Below are 16595 nucleotides of genomic sequence, written 5' to 3'. Positions count from 1 at the left end.
TCATGTGATGTTGCAAGAAAACCATTGTCAGAAAAGAGATGATCTCACTAAAAGAATAGATGTGGATGTCTCAAGGATGTAGCTGTTTAGGGGTCAGGTAAAATCAGTACTCTTGTAGTTCAAACAAACATCTGAAAAAGATACTATGCATCATCAGCTTCTATAAAGATGTAATACAGAGGACATTGACAGGTGTTTCCTTAAAATTCTGTTACTTTTGCATGTTTCTAAATAGTAAAAAACTACAGAACGAAAAATCTTAAGTAAATACATTTATTATTGTTGGACTTTTTATTGCAGAACTAGTGTTATTTCAATTAGAGGCTTACAATCTACAATCCTGTTTCATTGTTCTTTGTGCCAAAACAAGAGACAAGAACACATTGGTCAATTGCGTTTTGATTAAGAATCCAACAATGGTTTCAGATGTTTATGCACAAATTTCATTGACAGCAGGATTGATTACATTTGTACAGGAAATTAGAATTTTTCTCAAAAAAAAATTAAAAAGACTAAGGACTCTTCTTATTTTAACACCCTTTTTACACAGAAAATCCATTTGCATACATGAATAAAATATATACGAAGGATACAAAGACCAACTTCACAAAATTTATGTCACCCTGCCTGCTACAATATTAAAATGGAAATTAGTTTTTTAATAAAGGGACACAGTTGTGACACAAAAAGAAATAGCTCTTCCCCCTTCTCATAGTTTTAACTACATATAACTCAGTGAATACAATTTTCAGAACAGACCTCTGTTTCACCTGTCCATTGTTTTAAGAAAGTAAAAGTTTAGCTCTTTATCAATGATTATAACATAATTTCCTATCCTTTCATATTTTACATACCAAAGACCAAAAGCGTTTATAATTTCGAAGAATGCCTTGCGAATTAAGTGGTGCAGCTCAGAGCTGGATATGGATAATGCTGAAAACACCTACAGAAAAATATGTCTTTAATGGTGAAAACAATTACTTCTCTTAACTGAAACCTCTTTAGCATGAAATCAGATAAGCATCAAGAGACAAGTGCACAATAGGAAATTGTCTTGTAATTATTAGTAGCATCATCTTTCTTCCTTTGAACTATTAGGAAAAGCTAATGTTAAAGCAGTTATGAAGAATCAGATTCCCTACTTCCATCTCAACAGTAGGATTTGCCTAAATTAAATGTTATAAATGTTATCCTGTGAAAGTGAAATTCTCATTCCAGAACTCAAACTTCAGCCTCCAGACCTAGAGCTGGAGTTCTGTGTAAATGGTGCAAAAGGACAGAAAACAAAAACACCTCTTCTTTCCAGAGGTTGCCCCTCTCAGAGCCACCCGACAGGAGCCGCATCCTAGAGGAACGACGCGCTCACCATCCTGAAATACCGCGGCTGAGTCGGGCGCCAGTTATCAACCAAGGGGTGATTGGGTTCATTCTCGGCATTCTTGGAGAGGCTGCGGAGCTTCGCCATCTGCAGAAGAGCACAAATTAAGTGTCCTGGTGGAAATCCTTTGGGATCAAATTTACAGCCCGACAATTAAACTAAGGAGGCTGGTTCAGCTGTGGAAAAAAGTCTCCTTCAAAGTTGTGAAGATGTCCTTCACACCACCACCACAAGAACTGTATCTGTTCTCTTCCTAGCAGCTATACTCTTAGAACAGTCAAAACAGAAAAATGGGTCCTATTTGAACAGGACTGGGAAAAATAGTGTCATTTAGGTACTGTCTAAGGAACTGTGTACAGCCACAGAAACTGTGGGAAGTCCTCAGAAAATGTGAATACAGCAGCACATGCTACAATAAATCTCTCCTACTCTAACCCTCCTTATTGCCTGATTGTTAAGAATCCTCCAGAATTACAAAGTTTTTAAGCTGAATTATAAACCAATTGTTCATCTCCATGGTAGGTCTGCTGCAGAGGATATATTTTGCTGCAGTGACACAAGAAGTCCATTATTAATAACAGGAATTGGAATTTAAATCTGGATAAAGGTTTCAAATGGTTTGTAAACAAGGCCTGCAGCTTGACTCTCCTTGGCCATACCAAGGTATGTTTCCTATTTTGAGGGATACCATATGAAAACTGTTTAAAACTTCTCTACTGCTTTCTGATTTTCAAAAGATACAACACATATACAGACACCCTACATTCATTTGCTGTCACTACCACGCACTATACTAGACCCAAAGCACATCAGCTGTGATTCAGACACTTGAACCTGTCCCTGTTTGAATTACTCACTGTGAAAAGCAAGCACACATTTCCCATGTAAACTTGAAAACGTAGCCCCATGCAGGGCACGCATCACCTTTGTTTGCCAGGAGCTTCAATACACTGATGTATCTACTTTTCAGTACAGACTTCAAGGCCAATACAAGCAGAATTTCTGTCTAGGTTGTAAAACCTGGGTTCACTGTGATTAAACTCGTTCCAGTTTATGGACTGAGCTAGCTGGGGCATCTCAACATTACTCTTCACTGAACAGCTCAGAAAAGCCAGCCATCTCAGCCTGCCTGGACAATGATGAGGTCACATTTATAACCAGCATAATATGAATCCCATGGATCAATATTCTGAAATGAAATTTCAAATTTCAGATGAAGAATAATTTTTACAGGAAGAGATGAAAATTGTTCATCAGTTTTGTTAATACTGATAAATTACTATTGGAGAAGAGTGCTGGAGTTTATTACTTGTAGAAGATCAGCTCTACTCAGTAAAAAACCAACATGTATTCAGGCTACGATTACATAAAGATGAAAAAATTAGTCTGCAATTAGACAGAGTTATTCCACAGTTAAATTCCTGTTCTTTCATTAAAAGTAATCTGAGCAGCTAGGCCACCCACACTATATCTCCCTGGGATTTCTGGTGAATTGATTTTCCTGCAGAGCACTGATTTGCAGCAACTGCACTTCCCCTTGTGGCTAATATACAGTTACCATCTGGCTGCAAAAGCATCCAAGAAATCCACCACAAATGCACACACACTTAAAATAATCACTATTAATGAGGCTGCTATGGAACTACACTGTCTAGGATTAGAAATAATTGGCAACACAATCCTCTTATGAATACATTATTTAGAGTGCAGGCACTCTGGAGTGAGGGAAGCATTCCTATTGTATTTCGAGGCAGTAACTCACACACGCTGCCAATTCTGCCTGAAAAGCAGCTACCTCAGGAGCCAATGTCTCGTCTTTATGTAGTAATTTCATCTCTAACTTAAATGCTCCAATTTTTCTACAGGAGGGACAGTTAAAGAGCAGTCAGTATGTTTCCCAAAACTCACTAATTTTAGAACAGCTGAGAAAAAGACTATGACCCAAACACAACTGCAGTCAAAAAGTCTTTTCATGAAGCTGGATCAATTGTGATTAGTTATTTATTTAAAAATGCATTTTAAATCAGAGATGCTCAATAATGACTACACTTTTCCTTATATAATCTGTAGCTGATCTTCTGTAATATAAACATCTAAGATGATTCATTTTGTGGAAACCAGTCAGACCATATTTGTATTTTTCACACAAATACTCACTTTAAAATAGCCCCCGCATTTTAATTTTTGGATGGACAAGGAAACAGAAGGCAGAGCAATTCAGTAAGCTCTGAAAATTAAGCTGTAAGTTATATGAAGTTATGTGTAAGTTATACCGTATTTCATCTATTGCCAGCTAAGGTTCTCACCATACCTGAGTTGTATTACTTACAAGATAAAGAGCCACTTAAATAAAATAAATATAATAATAATATAATAAATAGATAATAAATAATATAAATAAATAGAAAAATATTTCATTTTTGTGATAACATGCACATCAGTGAATACACTAAACATGTTATCTTGAAAACCTAAAATGAAAAGTTATGTATCTACATATAACATATACATAATATGTCAGCCCCTTGATTAGTACTAATGTGCTTTGTATCCTGAAGCCTTGAAATTTGTGGTATCATATCATTATAGCCTGCTGACTAGGGGAATAACCTCAGATGAGAAAAATGACTTACATGGTAGGAGTAGAATTGTAGGCTGAAATGTGCTGAAAGAGGGTATGCAAATTCCTGTTTTGGGACTGGGGGGAAATTAGGAGGGGAAATTAACAAGAAATACTTCTTTACAGAACATGACAAAAGAAGTTTTTGACATTAACAATAAATTATAGTTAGCTGACGTTGCTCCAGTTTGTGAAAATTTAGCTGGTATGCCTTCCAGAAACAGGTGTAATTAACAGGTGTAATTAATGTAATTTAACACTTCCAACTTGCATTCCCATCTGCAACACAGGGTAGACAGAATCATGAATCCTATTACATTTATATTCTGGCAAATTATGCTCTTGAAAGAAGACTCTTACAATCTACACTGTGGTATGTTTTTTACTGATTTAAAAAGCTCTCTGATGTCTGTGGGCTTGAACTATCATGGTGTTGGATGTGGGCTAGTTCTTCACTCGCCTTTTAATCCTGTAATTTCTCACAAATCCAATGTCTGTTTTCCTTGCCAAAAGAATAAATTCAGGTTATGGCATGCAACTAAAATGAAGGGGGAAGTTTACCTGGTCTGAGCTGACTATGATGGGCTCTCTAAGAATAATCCAGGTAACACACTCTTCACAAGGTGGAGTAGTGACAGATCCATGGTATGTCCAGTAGTCATGAGATTTAGGGAAAAGAATTGAAGGATCGAAGTTTGGAAAAGGAGCATTTTTCCCCTTTCAAATAAAAACAAAAACACAACAAAACCAAACAGAAAACTTCAAAGATCTAGCCAAGATTAGTTTGCAGCTCTGTTATTTTAAGAAACTGGGAGTGACTCAGATACTTCAAATGTATGAACAGAGGAAAGTAAGCACAGATCTACACAAAACATAATGTTGCAGTAAGATAGGTGGACTGAATGACTGTCAAAGGTGGGCCCAGAGAATCATGATGAAACAGAAAACTCCATGATGCTACTTCTTGTACCTGAGCTAATTCATGTGAAGCAGCGTCCAGCACCAATGTGTTTCAGTCATTTCTGTGCAGAAATACTCCTCCTTCTGGCCTCCTTTCTTATGGAAATTCTTTCTATCTATTGAATATTGCATTAGGTCACCATATAACAAAGTGAGACAGGTACTACATTTATAATATTTGTGCTAATAACAAGTAAGACAGCCTATGAAACGTGAGATTTATTACATAATGTTATCTAAGACACAAATGTCTAGTCAGTGGCATTTCCAGAAACCCATTTGGCATATATATACTAAGACCAAATGGACCAATTCTAAATAGGCCTTTTATGTGGCACCGCCCACTGAGGCAATAAGGTTCCATGCCTGGTTTTTATGCAAGCAAAGACTGGGGAAATTACTCATTTTTGCCAAGCCCCACTAAAGTCAAAGAAAGCTCATACATAAATGGAAGAAAGAACTTTTCATGTTAAGGAAAAGTTACCCATGATATTATTCCCAAATATATTCTAGAAATGTTGCAGAGCAGAATTTGAAAACTAGAAAGTCAGACATCATGATTTTTTTTTTTTGTCCTGAGATTTTAAGAAATCTTCCTATAATGCCAAGCCCAACATCATTACCTTTGTTTTGATAGCATTTATTTCTTCAAGAATTCTCTTCATCTCTGGTTTGGGTGTTTCCCCTACCTGTAAAGAAGAAAGTGTGAGCTAAACACTGAGTTCTGCATGACCAGCTTTCTTCTTTCTCCTGTTTTTCTAAATGAGCATCTAAACATATATCAACTATAAAATTATAATGCATTAACCCAACCTATTACCCCTACCAGCTTGGTAAGCTATGTCTTCTGTCTATTACTCTGCCTGTACCCCAACAGGTATCATGATACAAAGGGGGAAGTTTTAACAGTACAGTAATTTTAGCCTAACAAGTAATTTCACAACACAGATTTCACAGTCAGATATATTGTTTGCAATTGCTGATCTCAAAAAAGACATCCAGCTTTCTATCTCTAGTGCTCTCTCTAGCAAATATGAATTAAACAAGAAAGCAACAGCTAATATTTCAGGCTAAGGCCACATGCCCCTAGAAGGATTTTAAAAAACAGATTAGTAATATGTATTGCCTATGAGATAGTTTTGTTACAGAGAAAGTTCATGAAAAACCTAGAAGAGTCCTTGAAATCTGTCCCCAGTTAGCAAAAAAGACAGCTGACTGCTGTTGGTTAGAGGGCCACTTCTGACACGTCCCCATTCCATGAGCCACATAGTGACACAATAGCTGCAGGGACAAGTGTGTGTAGTTTTGGATACCACTTGAGATAATATGACTCATGCTCTGTAACTTCAAAAGGATACTTTACTAAAAGTCAACCCCTTCAATGTGGTAGGATCCCTAGAAAATATACCCAGAGAGTTTTGCTTTTTTTTAACCCTCTAAGAATAGAAACTCCATACTATCAATGCAAAGAAGGGTTGCATGCTTCTACTTACTTGCAAAAATATGGCCAAAACAGCTATCCCATCAGTTCTTCTCTTAGCATCAAGGTAATTACTATATTTGGGATTCCAGTGTAACAAATGTAGCTTGAAATAAAGAAAAATATATTAAAAACCCCCACTATTCAACAGCAAACCATCAGAGGCTGAATTTACAGTTTTTCACATAATTCTGTGAGTTTTGAGGCAACAAGGAATGATAATCAGGCCTTCCAAAAAAGAGAAAAAAAGGGACAGCAAAGTCATATATTGGTTATATCTGTCACACATTATTAATTATACTACTTGTTTTAAAATGAACTATAAATATCTGAACAAGAAATTGAAAAAAAAGTAACTATAATCTCATCTTAAAGCTGAAGAAAAGTTGCTTAAATAAGCAGGTAGAATATGCAATTCAGACATCATCCACTGATAGGTGATTCATTTCCATTTGGCATTCAAATTACAGCAATTCTATCAAAGAATCCATCTGAATGCCATTCAGATATATTATTAGTCTATTTCTCATCTTCTTTACAATCCTATAGTGTTAAAGAACCAAGGTAATTAATTTTCCTGCCCCTTTCTATCACTGCAATTTTATACTTCTACTATAATTCTGTATTTTCACAATACTGTTTTAGTAAGTTTGGATTGCTTCTGAGTAATTCAGTCTTGCTGTGCTGTTTCACACCACACTGGTTTGAGAACATGGAAACCTTTCTTTCACACAGAATTTTTCTTTTCTCCTGCTGTGAGAATGACTTCAACCTGATTCATGTTTATAAGAATCAATGGGAGTAAGAATAAAAAGGTACAGATAAATAAATAGACAGAAGTCCCTGAAAAACAGAGAAATGAAAAATTTTGTCCTACCAGAACAACAGTGGCAAATTTTATTTTACAGCTTGTTTTAAAGTAAGAAGTGGTGAGTCTTACCTCTCCTGCATACCTCACTCCATTCACAACGTGCTCTGAGCCATGGTCGTCAGATGAGCCCCAGTGGAAGTGCAGCTGCCGCAGCCTGTAGACTCCTGGAAGTGGCCCACCTCTCAGCACTGCAATTGATAATCTGCAACAGCATCAGACTCAAGGATCTCCCAAATCTTTTAACTGGAACACATACTTATCTACAATATTTACACATGTATTTACATATTTGCTGTATAGGCGCTCTACGTTCTGAAAATCTGCACTGATTTTAGCCACACGTCAGGCAACCACCTTCAGCCATATGGACTTACTGAGAGAGGCTGAGAGAACTTTTGTGTCTAGGCTTCCATTACACTCACTAGAGACCACTGATTTAATTCAGCTGCATAAATGAGCAACTAGTTCTTTCTGGAATAGTCCAGAGGCATCTGGACAGGTCTGAGACATCTGGTCCAGGACCTGTGGAAGAACTCTACATTCTAAACCAGTATCTGGAGGCAAGGGAAAATAGATTAGGTTATCAAACATGTCACAGGATGCCTGTGTTTGGGTAACTGAAGTAACCCCTAATCAGACAGCCAAGCCTCTAGAGTAATTTTGCTTGCCTTAAAGTAGACATTCAACAGTGACCTGAATTGCTCTCTGGACTCCTTGAACTCCACCTCTGTTGCCTCAAATTGCAGTTTAGAAATAACCCACTAACTTTTAAAATCCCACAATAAGACACTTAAATTTAGATGTCTTCATGTCCCCCTGAACTGAATCTAGGATTTGCTGATATGAAAGTACACAAACATAACCATGACTGAGATCAATCACTGAAGTGCTAGATTATAAACAAATTCCCACAAAACACTGCAAAAATGTGTATCTTACTGCAGGCTATGACTTATTTGTTTAAAAAGTTGTGAATTTACTGATGCTGCTTCTGTACTAATGGCTGCTCCCTCTAGTTATGGAAGAGGAGAAAGAAAGCAGCAAATAAACCAGAAAAATAATCACTGAGAATGCAAGCTTTTCCTAAAGAAAAGCTCAGTCTGTGATGAATAATATCTACTATTCTAAATAATATCACCATTTAAAAATAATAATGTAAATGAAGGTGGGCTATTTGAAAGGATCAATGAAATAGAAAGAACATCTTTACATTCACCAGATACTAAAAAGTGCTCCATTCTCATTCACTTTTTTTGAGAACAGAAGTTATAGCATTCCCATAAAACATTCAGCAGCTCTCAAGAACAGGTCTTTATATGCCAGAGAAAAATATCCTTCAATCTGAAAATGATTAAATCCATTATCAACTCAAGAAATACAGCACTAAGACTTGAGCAATCTTTTATTCTCAACTAATTCCTTTTACTTCTTCCCACAGACATTCAGAACTGTGGTGAACAATCAGGGTAAGAGCAGTAGCTGACAAGGCCATCAATTCTCCATTAAAATAGATCTGTAAGGCCAAATAATCCTCTTTAGAGTAAAAATATGTCACTATTTCCACTGATGGGCCATCAGCAAGACATTTGTGACTAGGCATTAGGTGAAGCTCTGCATCATCTCATGCCAACCCATTCCAGCTTAACTCATCTATAAATAGACAGTAACTTTTACCTAGCACACTTTAGGCAGAAAGGATGATGCAAACAACATCTCCTGAAGGACAAAAAGTTTTTTCCTTTCTTTTAATTACAAGTGTGTAGTATTGAAGATATAAATACATAAAAATGACAATGTAAGTAAATGAATTTTTCCTGCATTTTAAAAAGGGAAAAAGTAAACAAAACCATTACAAGAATTAAGTTCTCCAACATTAAAAATATTAAAAATCCCAAACTATGTCTGCATAGCTTAAAATTAGTAAGATTTTTTTTTAAGCATGTGCTTTGGAACTTAAATTCTAAACATATCTTTATCCTCTTGGACTTTTGTTTTCAATACTACAAAAATAAAAATGTACAATCACATACCAGAAAAATAATATAAAATAAAAGTTTATAAAAGAAGAGATGGTATCTTGACATTAATTTCCAGCAATGTTAGTATATATTATTTACGTGTAACAGGGAATTTTTCTGACAATTATTACACAGGAAATGTTCACCTTAAATATCTGAGAGTCACAGCAGAATTACCAAATTACAACTCCCTTAAACTTGCTGTCATTAAGGTAACATGGCCCAGGTGAAAGAGTATACAAGCCAGCTCAGGAAAACAGGGGAGAAAATGAATCACACCTTTTTTGGTGCCTTATTGCTGCAAACTCTCATCCCATTGCTCAGTGACTGACTCTGGATGGGTTTGCACATCACCCTCAATGACCCATCAGTGCCTGATACCAGGCACAAAAATGTCACACCAGTCTTGCCCAAGTTCTGTGTCCCCCACACATCCACACTGAAGAACGATCCATCATGGAACAATCCTACACGGACACACACATGGACATCTGCTCTGGAAAAAAGCTCACCTTTTATTTGATCTGTCATCAGCTGAGCAGCATGAGACAAAATGGGCTAATAAAAGAATTGCCTTTTTTTCACTTTCAATGTAATCACTAGGGCAAGGGTTGCACAGGATGGAACTAAGGCAAGAAATCCGTCTCTCACTCTGTGACACAGAAAAATGAAGGTGTCATGCAGCTGAGTGGAGATGGCTGCTCCAATCATTTTACCTTAGCTAGCTGGGTGCCCTTGACAACAGAAAAGTGACAGAAAGCTTTTCAAATATGTTCATCCACTTGCTGAGCAACTTCTGTAGGGGTCTGACTGTTAATCTGAGCTAGTGTCAACTGTCATTTGCCCTCACTAAAACTAAAACTGGCAAAGTTATGCCTACACAAATACCTTCCCTGTTTGCTGTAAAGGCAGATGGAAAAACCCACTGAGAACAAAACAGACTCATGAGATGAGTTGTGTTTATAAACATGAGAAGAAATGACTGTTCTAGGAAGATTTATGATCTTGCATCCTGCCAAATTCATAAAATGAACTGGTAAACCACAATTTAATTAATGAGTGACGTACTACTGTATGACAGCTGAAAAGACACATTGCCTGTGTTATGCTGCTTCATAATAGAATCTAACAGTGCAGTATAGAAACCGTAGCTGTTTCATATCAGTGTCAGATTTTAAAGTCATAAAAAAGCCTCTGCTCAAAAGAAGGATCTCTGTACTGAAACTGTCTGGCTAACTGCACGGATAAAATATGTTTCCTAAAAGCTTTTGGAGCTCAAATTTCAGTTCTCCCTGAAATTTTCCTTAAGCAAGCACTGAATAGATATGGCAGCAGAATTACTTTTGTTTCTATTTGAACTTTGTACTCTTTTAGGGACAGACTAGGAAAGAGAAGTGTCAGACAGAAGTCTGTCAGCCTGCCACCCACTCTCACCTACACTCTAATACATCTTTGCCAGTTTTGTGCCCCTGGCTCACAGCCTGTTCATCAGTGAGCTCCCAAATCATTGTCGTTTGTCATCTGTGTAGGGTTGAATATGTGGCTGTCCCACCTGCAGGGACAGAAAACTGAGAGCCTTCTGTGTACTTGTAGCCTCAGCAGGCCCTTGACAAGAATTAAAAGTCAAGCACTTTTAATTCTAACAGTAGAAACTCAAAGTTAACAGAAGCTCAAATCCTAAATTCCCTGTACCCAAGTACTGGAGTTCTCAATACCTTCACGCAGACATGACAAATGACAGATGTGTTGTTACTCTGAAGGAAGAATTTAACTTTGCTGTTTTTTGCCTTATGCAGTACAGTCATTGAGTGGTATCACAACTACAAAAGTACTGGGATTTAGTGGTGCTAATCTTGTAACAGCTACTGGATTTCTCCAGTGCAAATTCAGCAGACAAAATGTTAAGTAATATTTTGCAGGAATCACCAAAACTGGAATGTCTATAGAGAGACTTCCCCCTGCTTTAATTAAAGTTATTGGGGTTTGTCCTCACTCTATAGTAACCAGTGAATAAATGAATGTTTTATTTACCAGAAGTTGATAATCAAAATTTCATTTGCAAAAACAAATGAGATTTCCCACAAAGGGATATTTGAGGAAATGCTGGCCACAAGCCCCAGTCATGCTAAAAGAGCTGATTAGCAACAAGCTCCAACTTCTTACAGTAACTGTCTCTAATTTTTTTTTCATCATCCACTTTTTCAAAGCCACACATTTCTTTGATAGGAAAGATTCTGGAAACAGCATCAAGGTAACCCTGTAAGAATGTGTGCCTGCACTGAGGTAGTCCAAGCCCTTAAATGTCACCCATCTGAAAGCTAGTAAAAGAAGAAGTAAGAATCTGTTTGGTTGCTGTGTCCATTGCCAACAAAAACAACAAAGAGGGAAGATGAAGGAAGGTTTCCATGAGACATAGCCTTAGTGTATCTCTCCCCTGCTGTTCTGTCTGGGTTCCATTACTGGAGTTTTGTATCTTTACTGTTTATCAAACAATCAAACACTTTGATATAACCATGTAACTAAGGTATTACAACAAAAGCCAAAGACTCATGAACTGTAACGAAGTTATATATCTCAAAGAGCATCATGACAATAGTCCCACCAGTTAGAAGCTCTAAGGACACTTCTCTGATACGAATATTTTTTGAATTTTAGAAACAAATGGATTCTGATAGTGGAAATAAGATTTCAGCCCTAATTCAAACCAAAATTGGGTTACTGCTGGATCTAAAAGAGAATCTGAATTGCCAATCAGGCCAAAAAACACTGCAGTGGTAGAGAAGGTTTGATTTCAGCTCCCAGCTCTTTCCTCAATTTTCAGACTCCAGCCCTCACCTGCAAGCATTTTACAGTGCATAAGGTCCATCTACATTGGTATGGTAAAAGAGGAAACTGAGTCCACAAGAATCCATTAACTTGTATGGATAGGCAGCACAGGCATGATACTGCTTCTACAGCAACTTTATCTGTCAGCAAAGTCAGCAAAGCTTTCCATTTTGTAGCAGATTCCCAAAGTCCATCAGACTTTATAAATGGAAGTAAATTCTCAAATTCCTTCCACTAGGCTAATCCCAAACATAAAAGTAATAAGGCCTTTTTCAACCTAATACCTGAATTACATTGGCTGACACTCTAATTGTTTGAATTTAAGAAACTGTCCCCAATTGTGAATACTTCAAGTGTTCTTGGCAGGATACACAACACATGTAAAACTTGGAGACATCAAAAATTAATAATTTTATCACTCACCTTGGCAATTTATTCAGCCATCTATTTTATCCAAACTAATGAAAATCTAGACAGAAGTACAGATATGGGTATAACCACTATAACTGAAAAAAAGGCAGGAAAATAAATGAGGCCCTTAGTTTTCTGGTTAACTCAGAAATAATTCAGATAGATGGAGTGATAGACACATACACAGATATAGAGAGAATGAATGTCTTTTTTCCAAAGGAATAAAAGCTTAATTCCTATATGATTGCTATTGCATAAGTATGTTTTGTGCAGCTGGTGGTTCTTTTACATAAAAAATAAGCCACTGTACATATCCTAAAAAACTGAAAATGTGTTCAAGTCAGTGGGAGTATGCACAGTGGAATTCGTCCTGCAATTAGCATTATATTAGAGAAAGAACACCACCCACAGATTCTGCAGGCAATGGTATAACAAAGGAGACATAACAACAAACACTAAATGTTTCTTGACTTCAAAGAGCTGAGATATCCACCTACTTTTTTGCAGTGAGTGGCTTTTTATTTCTGAGATCAAAACACAACAGTTACTGAGGATGAAAAAAATTTCAGAACATTCTGAAACTTTCTGTTCTTTGTGGTGAGGGTTGCATCCATGCTGTAGATTGCTGTGCCTGGATACTCTCTCCCATTCAAAATCAGAGTTATTTAAACAATAATTACACTTTTATTTTTATGGAAAAGATGCAACCATTGGTATATCTAATGCTGTTCTAACAAATAAACAGATGGTAAAAAAAGGTAATAGTCATGGAGATCTCATATGCCACAGCTACATTTCTTTACTTGTGTATAATTTTATCTGACGTTAATCTTTTTCTTCAAATAGCATTTAGAATTCCCACTTTGCTAGGAAAGTTACAAAACCATTGACTGCAGAGTAATTTGTGAGTTTTGATAGTATATTAACTAGTCCAGCTTACATACATTTGATCCTCAGTTTCATGAAACCCAAATAATTAGTTAAAAATCCATTAAATTAAATCAAATCCATGTCCATAAATACTTAACATGAAACAATCTATTAATAAAATTTCTCCTAGTAATTACAGCTGTCATTCCTAATTATATACAGAGTGGAAGTTTGAATGCAGAAATAAGTCTGTACACTGTATGCTCTCAGAGTTCCAAGTGGATAAAAGATTTTGGACATTAAACTTGACACAATTAAATTTATCAGTCCTATTATCTTCATTAAGACAAAACCTCATGAATGCCAAAAAGAGTTTGAACTGATGAAATACCATGACGTTGTGGCAACATCTGGCTTGTTAGTTCACTTATCACAAATTACATGGATAGAGTTTTTAAATATTGTAACTTAAGATGTTCTACTGGGCATCTCAAATAGGTAAAATGGAATTCAGTTCTCACAAATAAAGCCTGAACCTACTTTGTCCTGGAAAGCAGTACAACTGCAATGACTTTTTGCAGCCCCAGAAACCTATCTTATACCTTAATTCACCCTGTACCAAGTTTCTGTGCAGCTCTCTCCATTCCCTAGAACTTCGCTGATGAACTTTAAAAGGAGTCCCAGACCTTTCCCAGCAGTAGAACAGGGTAGGAGGTCAGAGAAACTTGTACATCACACATAGGCAGCACACAGAACCCTTCTAACAGCCTGAACATTCACAGCAGTCTCTACCATGTAAACTGAGAAACAGTCACTTACATGTAATGATAGTTAGAGATGGGAACAAAACTGACCTGATCTATCGAATGAATCATCAAATACAACTCTGCAGGTCTTCCCATTATTGAGGATGGTCTTAGCTGCACCAGGATCATAACTAGCAAACCATGGTAGTAAAGAACTATCATAATGCACCTCTTTGTTATTGATTTCAATCGGTGACTGATGGCGTCCTTTTGCAAAAGGGTAATTTTTGTGCCACTGATCTGGTCCTACAAAAAAGCACAGAGAAGTATAATGAAAATCTTTTCCAGAGAGATATGAATTATACTTGTTACAATTAATGCAAGCTAGGCTTGCTTAAGTACAGAACATCATTTAAGTGTATTAATAAGTAATTGCCTAGTTGTGATTCATGTCCTATCAAGAGTTTCACTGCATAAAAACCAACCAGATTGATTTCTAGCTGGAATACTGGATACTTCAAGTCTGTTAACTGAACCTAAACTCTTATAGCAACCTCAAGACTGACTACTAGGAGACTGACAATATCCCAAGGAAGCAAAGTAGAGGTGTATACTTCAAGTCCAGCAGTGGCTAGAAACATGATGAGATATACCCAAATTATTCAAATGTGGCACCATGTAGACATATGGAATGGAGAAAAGACCACTGATCCCTGGACGTGTCAAGAATTTGAAACGTGGATTTAATTATCATCATGGTTATACCGAGAAATTAATGTGGAAAAAGCCTGACCAATGCTGAACTGTTCTTCCTGCAGAAGAGGAGAGAGCAGGAACAAGAGACCATCAACACCCCAACCTCTCCTGGCATGCGGGGCCTGCAGCCCAGCACTGCTCTCCCTGCATTAGGGCAAGCCTAAAGCCCTATGCTTTGCTATGTCAAATTTTAATTTACATTAACACTAGGGAAAACTGACTTTTTTTAACTCGAAGACTCCCTGCCATTGACCTCTCCTTCCACCAGCTTCGGCTCTTCCGCGCCTGCAAGCGAGAGCCCAGCGGCCCCGCCACCTGCAGCGCCCCGGGCCCGCCTGAGCCCGCATCCCCCGCCACGCTCCACGGGGAAGCGGAGCCCCGTTCTCCCGGCTGTCGGTGCCGGGAGGAGCCCGCCGGGCTCTCTCTCACCGTTGTCGCCGTCGTAGCCCCAGGGGTAGTAGTTGGGGTTGATCATGATGCGGTGCCCCAGCCTCCGCCGGCGCCTCTGGCAGGACGGTGGCCTCGCCTCACGGCGGCTTTTTATAGACTCCCGCCAAATCCATGCCCGTCCCCGCAGCCGAGGGCCGGGAGGGCCCCGGGAGCCGGGGGCGGGGAGAGCCTCGCACCGCCCGCCCGGCTCCCACCGGGGGAAGGAGGCGGCCCGGGACAGAGCCGGGAATGTCCAGGGAGGGGAGAGGGCTGCCACCGCCTGCCCCGGCGGCGAGGAGATGGGGATGTAGAAAAGCACAAATGTCCAGCACTAGGCACGAGCAATGTAGGAATAGCTTTCAAATTCCAGTGAGATGTGCACGCATCCATGCGCGGACGCGCAGCCAGGTCAGGCAGGACGCTTTAGCCTGGCTGGGTGCTGCAGTGAGCGGTGCAGGTGTCAGGGAGGCTGGCCGGGCTGTTTGCAGAAAGCCCCTGTGGGGAAAGGCCTGTGCGGTGCGGAGGGGCCGGCTGTCCCCTCAGGAGTGTCCCCCAGGAGTGTCCCCTCAGGAGTGTCCCCTCAGGAGTGTCCCCCATGAGAGTCCCCCCATCAGAGTCCCCCCAGGAGTATCCCCTCAGGAGTGTCCCCCCAGGAGTGTCCCCCAGGAGTGTCCCCCATGAGAGTCCCCCCAGGAGTGTCCCCCCCGGGGAGTGTCCCCCAGGAGTGTCCCCCAGGAGTGTCCCCCCAGGAGTGTCCCCCCCGGGGAGTGTCCCCCCAGGAGTGTCCCCCAGGAGTGTCCCCCCAGGAGTGTCCCCCCCGGGGAGTGTCCCCCCAGGAGTGTCCCCCAGGAGTGTCCCCCCAGGAGTGTCTGCCCGCGCTGGAGCCGTGTTTCCCTCCTGGGTGTGCCGTGTTTTCCTCCCTGTGTGATCCAGGGACCAGCAGGGGGTGAGAGGATGAGTCCAGCGTTTGAGTGCCAATGGCTATCACAGGTTCACACCCTTCCCTAGGAAATTCCCGTGTATTCGCCTGGATTCCAGCGCTGCTCCCTGCTGTGCCGTCTCCCGTCGCCTTCATAAACAGCTTCCCTGCAAAAATTCAGTGGCATTAATTGCTCCAGCCTTTAAAAAGGTGCTGCATCCTCTACTTCTTGGTAAATGGAAATCATTAAACTAGCTGAAGATCCAGTTCCTGCCAGCTCCAGATAAAATCGTTATTATCAAATTAAGCAT

The 16595-nt window shown here is 39.2% G+C and overlaps 1 protein-coding gene across 1 annotated transcript; it reads right to left on the bottom strand.

The window, feature by feature from the left end:
- Window positions 1-259: 259 nt before the first annotated feature.
- LOC106849880 (carbonic anhydrase 3-like) lies at window positions 260-15534 on the bottom strand. The gene is made up of 7 exons (XM_014870783.2): window positions 15366-15534; window positions 14289-14486; window positions 7379-7497; window positions 6452-6544; window positions 5582-5647; window positions 4560-4715; window positions 260-1465 (listed from the first exon to the last, which is right to left on the bottom strand). The coding sequence occupies exons 1-7, from the start codon at window positions 15409-15411 to the stop codon at window positions 1346-1348; spliced, it is 798 nt and encodes a 265-aa protein (XP_014726269.1). The 5' UTR covers window positions 15412-15534; the 3' UTR covers window positions 260-1345.
- Window positions 15535-16595: the final 1061 nt, after the last annotated feature.

This window comes from Sturnus vulgaris, chromosome 1 (genome assembly GCF_052056855.1).
Source record: "Sturnus vulgaris isolate bStuVul1 chromosome 1, bStuVul1.hap1, whole genome shotgun sequence".
Lineage (NCBI taxonomy): Eukaryota > Metazoa > Chordata > Aves > Passeriformes > Sturnidae > Sturnus > Sturnus vulgaris.
This window is presented reverse-complemented; position numbering and strand designations above follow the sequence as displayed.